The sequence below is a fragment of the Alligator sinensis genome, unplaced genomic scaffold (assembly GCF_000455745.1).
Source record: "Alligator sinensis unplaced genomic scaffold, ASM45574v1 scaffold593_1, whole genome shotgun sequence".
In the NCBI taxonomy this organism is placed as follows: domain Eukaryota; kingdom Metazoa; phylum Chordata; order Crocodylia; family Alligatoridae; genus Alligator; species Alligator sinensis.
Genome location: NW_005842415.1, coordinates 166,109 through 171,632, shown reverse-complemented (window position 1 = coordinate 171,632; position 5,524 = coordinate 166,109). Strand labels below are relative to the sequence as shown.

Below are 5,524 nucleotides of genomic sequence, written 5' to 3'. Positions count from 1 at the left end.
CATGTCTCCCTAGCTTGGCGATTGGTGCCTCCTGGGTCTGGGGGGGCACTCGGGGTTCCCCCGCGGCCGATCGCTGAGCCAGGTTTGCTGCCAAGTGCGTGGGGCTCCCCCCACGCTCCTGTCAGATGCTTCATCCGTCCGACCATTGCAGTATTCACGAGCTGCGCCTGGTATCTCGAGGTAAGTAGAAAAAACATTTAAAGCTGTGTGTATGGCTGAATTGCTGATTCTCTGAATCAGCACTGAATCTCCATATTGGGCTGAATTGAATCAGGACAGTGATCTGAATCAATGAATTGAATCACTGTCCCCGATTTGGGCTGAATCCTAATCCAAACTGAATATGGCCTGTTTCGCACACACCTAATACCTACTCTTAAGGGTGCAGATGGATATAATACTTAAAACATTTTAAATGCTGTTTAAGCTGCCAGCATCATGGCATACAAGTGAACAGCAAGCTTTCAGTGACTGTTGTTTAGCTAGTCCTCTGGACATCCTACACGTCACTGCTCTTTATCTTCTCCCCCCTCCTGACCCCCAACTCCTGCACGGCAAGTGGCTACTCTGGCTCACATCCAGAACTCTGCTGTCCCAACCTGTGTTACCTGGATTTTACCTAGTCCAAATCACTCCAGGCTGATTTGGGCTGTTGCGGGGGGGCGGGGGGGGAGGGTGGTCAGATGTGTAGAGAAGGTACCCCTACTTCTGAGTTCCTGGGTTGCTGCCCAGCATCTCTGTAACTATTAAACAGTAGAAGGCACTAGTTAATTTCATTCATTGGCAGTTAAAGTAGAGAACTTGGGGCGCTCCCTGGAGCATCCAGCTACCAATGAAGAGAGAAGTTAGTGTCCAGGTAATGCCCTTTAACTAACTGGTACCCCTTTACCCCCACATCAGTCTGTGATGCACCGAACCCTGGCACATTTTGCCAAGAACTGAACTAAATTGAGTTGTTTGGGGAAAAGTATATTTTTGAAGACACAAACTCTGACAGCCCCAAAGCACCCAGAAGCGGGGTTCTAAGCAACCCCCTCTTTCCTCCCACCCACTCACACTTTTTTGCTCCCAGTCAGTGTACCACCACACAGATTTTGGTAAAGTGTGTTTGGATGGATGTGTTTTATTGATTTGCTCTTTATTGAACTCAGTGTTAGGTAGAAAGGGGATCAGGTAATTGCCATCATGGGGGAAGCTGATGTCATCATCTTTGTCTTCCTCCCCTGCTTAGGGAATAATGGGGAACTGGGGCACTAGCCCAAGGGTAGGCAGCCCCAGACACAGGTGCCAGTGTGTGGCATGTGAAGGCATTTTGCTTGGCACATATGCCTCAGAACAGACAGCTGGGAAGGGGTTGGGGCTGCACTGCCACAACAAGTATTGGGCCCCTCGCAGCTCCCCTACTGTCCCACCTCTGGCATGCCAACATCTTACAAGTTGAAGCTGTGGGTATTTTTGGCATTCTGCCCAAAAATGTTGCTGAAAGACATGTTAGTCTGGGTATTCACTATCATCACCCCTTAGTGGCAGTTTGACAGCACTGCATTACCTAGAATGTGACTGATCTACTTAGAAGCCTTGGCAATATATGTGGGAACACATCCGAACTGGTTCCCAATCAGTGACATTCTTAGAATGTTATGTCTGTCTGTATGCTAAATATTGCTATCTTGTATTATTTACATTTTCACCTTTATAGGTGGTGGCATATATTGCTAAAATTGACAAGGAATCTTTTACTAAATATTATTGAAATATATATCCTTATTTCTTTATTAGGAATAAAGGAGTTGAAATGATTTATATGTCAGTAATATCTATTGAGTTGATTTCCCATTTATTTATTTAAAAAAAATAAAAAATCCCTTTTTTGCCGTTTTGCTTTCTCAAAGTTGGTACATTCCACATGTCAAAGTTAGGCACGTGGCATTTTCAGAGTACTTTCTGAATTTTTCAGAAACTCTTTCTGTGCACTGACCTCAAATTGTACAGTATGCAGGGTACTGTAGCACTTCAGTCTTCTGTGAGGCATGAGCTTTAGTAGCTACAGTCTACTTTGTCAAATATTATGAACAGCCTTGCAGAGAGAAATGGTACTAAACCAAAAATAGTAAAGTAATTTTCAGTTAGTATGTTACTGGATAATTAGAATGTGTCTGGTAGTGTTTCCTTTTTTTTTATTTATTTAAACCTAAGTGCTGGATATATAATCTAGCCTTGAAATTTAAATGGCTGCTGTTCCACAGTGTTGAGTACAGACAGCATACACCCATGGTCTGAATGCTAATCTCTTCTAAGAATCCTCTTTTACCCTAAAAAGTCTCTTCTGGAACATGAAATACATCAGTTTCATAATTCCAGTGAGATGTGCTGGTATTTTTATTCACTTAGTTCTGCCCTTAATATTTTTCTAGATGTCATTTAAATCAGAACATTATAGATGCCTGAACTCTGGAGGAAATATAACTATTTGGATGCTTGTCTGTGTGCAGAATTTCCTCTAGCATGATTTATAAATGAGATCTTGGGATATTTGTCACAGATATTACATTTTATATTCTTATGTAAGGGGGGAGAAAGCTTTAAGGAATCCTCTCTAGGAAAGTTGATGTTTTTACACAAGCTGAAGTGAAGAAAAGTAAAATAATAATACCCCCTCCTCCCATGCATTAGAGTAGAAATTATTTTAGTACTAGGTTTAGAAAAGGGATGTATATCAAACTGGGCTTCCAAATCAGGCTTTATCATGTCTGCTTGAGGCACATCTTTCAGTAAATTTAGTAAATACTACATCATGAGTTTCAGATCTGCATCTTCAGAATATATTACATTCTATTCCTGCCGAATTTTTTTTTGCTTCTTTTTATTCAGTCATACTCACGAACTTCTAGGATGTGGAACTTATTTGATTTTTCTCCTGAGAAACCTAATTTACAAGGCTTCACTATGCCATTTACCTGACAATGAACTTTTAAATAAATTTTATAATTTTAAGAGACAAGACTTTAGCTCTCCTATTAAACTATGCTACCTACAGAAGTTACTACACTTGAAATGGTATTAAAGCATACTCTTACTATCTTCTGTTTACTTACTGAGGTAATTTAAAATAACCATGGAAATACCCTTTGTAACAACTTAATATTTGCAGGATTAGATAATATAGTGCAAGTTTTAGCATCCCTATGTTACATATGAATATGAAGCATTATTGTGGTTTTAGACCACTTCTTAAGAAAGTGGGGAGGGAGACTGCATCAAAAGCAAAATAGTTTACTAGTTTAAAACCGAGGTATTTGCAGTCAGAGACCCCAAGGGCATACTTTATTTTTAACAGTAGTTCGGAATACTTTGCTAAAGTTAAAATAGTACAAATAGTCTTTATAAATTGTTTAGTAAAATTGCTGAGTATAAGTTTTCAGGTTTACAATAACAATTTGTGATATAGCTGGATTTCAGTGACCACTAAATGAATACCAAATGGCCAGAAGAGGTATCTTGCGTGTTGTTGCCAATTGGTCAATCATTGTAATGGCCCAAAAGTGCTTCTGTTACTATATAATGCAATAGATTTAAAACTTTCCTAGAACTACAGTATTTAGTGTGGGCATAAGTGAATCAGTGCTCTAATGTAATGGTGCTGGTCATTGCAGTTTGATGAAGAATTCAGTGCTCGACAAGAGGCACAGACTGAGCTTCAGAAACGAGAGGAGAAAATAAAAGAACTGGAGACAGAAATCCAGCAACTACGAACTCAGGTAATGAAAAAATGCATCTCATTGAGTTCCAAAGAAGAAAAATACTGTTGTAGTCTAAATGATGTTACCAAAATTTTTCATGGTATTCCCAAATTTTGTTACATATTTTCTCTTGATCTAATTTTTAACAACAGAGCATTACTTGCAAACATGTGGGGACAACTTCCAAAATAGCAATGAAGATAATATCTTATTTTGTCAAATGTTAATGTATGCTCAGTATGGCACAGCCAATTTGCTTATAGAGTGTAAATCATCATGAGGGTATTTCATAGGCATTATTTCATAGACATTAGGGCTGGAAGGGACCTCAGAAGATCATCGAGTCCAGCCCCCGAATTGAAAAGTTTGATGTAGCAACTTTTTTCTCCCAAATGATCCATGTTACCAGTTTTCATGGCTTAAAATAGTATGATACAATGCACTGTTTGCACAAATTTTCTCCAGTGTTTCCAAAAGCCCGCATTTCATAGTCATCAGTTATGCATAGTCTATTATAAAACTATTCAGTAAAAACTCAGACTGAGACTCAGGTTTTATTTTTTGGGAATCAATAAGCAAGGTTTCCTATGGGACATAGAACAGCCAATTTAAGATTTTGAAAAGGTAGGTGGGGTGGAGTGCGTGATTGGTTGCATTGACTGGCAGCCAAGACCAGAGCTTTTAGTGGTGGAAAACTTAATGTATGTGTGCAACACAGTTGAAAGGGGGTATGATTACACCATTGTACCCTTCCTGGAGACGTAATATGAAGTTTTGCTATAGATAATTGTCTGCTACAAATAATTGACCTACCTTTTATATTAGAAAATTGAAACAGTCAAGCTATATAAGACAAGCTAACCTTTGAGAGATGCATTGAATAGTTTCTATTGCAGTAGATTTTGCTTAGAACCTTGTTTTTTTAAACAGGCTTATTCTGCACTGGCCAGCAGAAGCGGCAGCGGAGCCATGTGCTGCTCGGGATGGGGTGAACCTGGCTGGAGCTGCAGGGGCTCAGCTGCACTTTTCCCCTACCTGTGCCAGTCAGTCCTGAGCAGCACATGGCTCTGCCGTCGCTTCTGCTGGCTGGTGCTGACCCAGCTGGGCTCCTCCCGTCCCCAGCAGCACGTGGGAAGCCAACTTCTGCCTCGTGCTGCTCCGGATAGGACAGGCCCGGCTGGGTCTGCACCAGCCAGCAGAAGTGGCGGCGGAGCTGTGTGCTGCTCAGAACTGACTGGCAGAGGCAGGGGGAAAGTGCAGCTGAGCCCTCCCGGGTTCATCCCGTCCCGAGTGGCAGCAGCGGAGCCATGTGCTTCTGCCGGCCGGTGCAGACCCGGCTGGGCTCCTCTCATCCCCAGCAGCATGTGAAGAGGCGACTTCAGCTGCATGCCACCTTTTCTGGCTGGTACAGACCGGGCCAGCTCTGTCCTATCTGGAGCAGCATGGGGCTGAAGCCAGCTTCTCATGTGCTGTTGGGCATGGGGCGAGCCCGGCTGGGTCTGCACTGGCCAGCAGAAACGGGGCGGAGCTGTGTGCCACTCGGGACTGACCGGCGAAGGTAGGGGGAAAACACAGCCGAGCCCCTGCTGCTCTGGCTGGGCTCATCCTGTCCTGAGTGGCACACAGCTTCGCCACCACCTCTCCTCCCTGGTGCTGACTGGACCGGAGCTGTGGCCCAGCTGCTGCTTCCCCTCCCCAGTGCCGGCCCAGCCGACCCTGCATGGCCCAAGCGGCACAGCATGGGGAAAGCCTGCCCAGCAGCCGCTTTCCTGGGCTTAACTGCA

At 43.2% G+C, this 5,524-nt stretch overlaps 1 protein-coding gene across 1 annotated transcript in view; it reads left to right on the top strand.

The window, feature by feature from the left end:
- LOC102384216 (protein diaphanous homolog 2) overlaps nt 1–5,524 on the top strand; it is a gene marked incomplete at its 3' end in the record, with an annotated part of 232,060 nt that overhangs the window by 60,659 nt on the left and 165,877 nt on the right. The window contains exon 12 of the mRNA XM_006030052.2: nt 3,654–3,758. Within this exon, the coding sequence (XP_006030114.2) occupies nt 3,654–3,758 (105 nt within the window). The remainder of the gene's footprint in view (nt 1–3,653; nt 3,759–5,524) is intronic.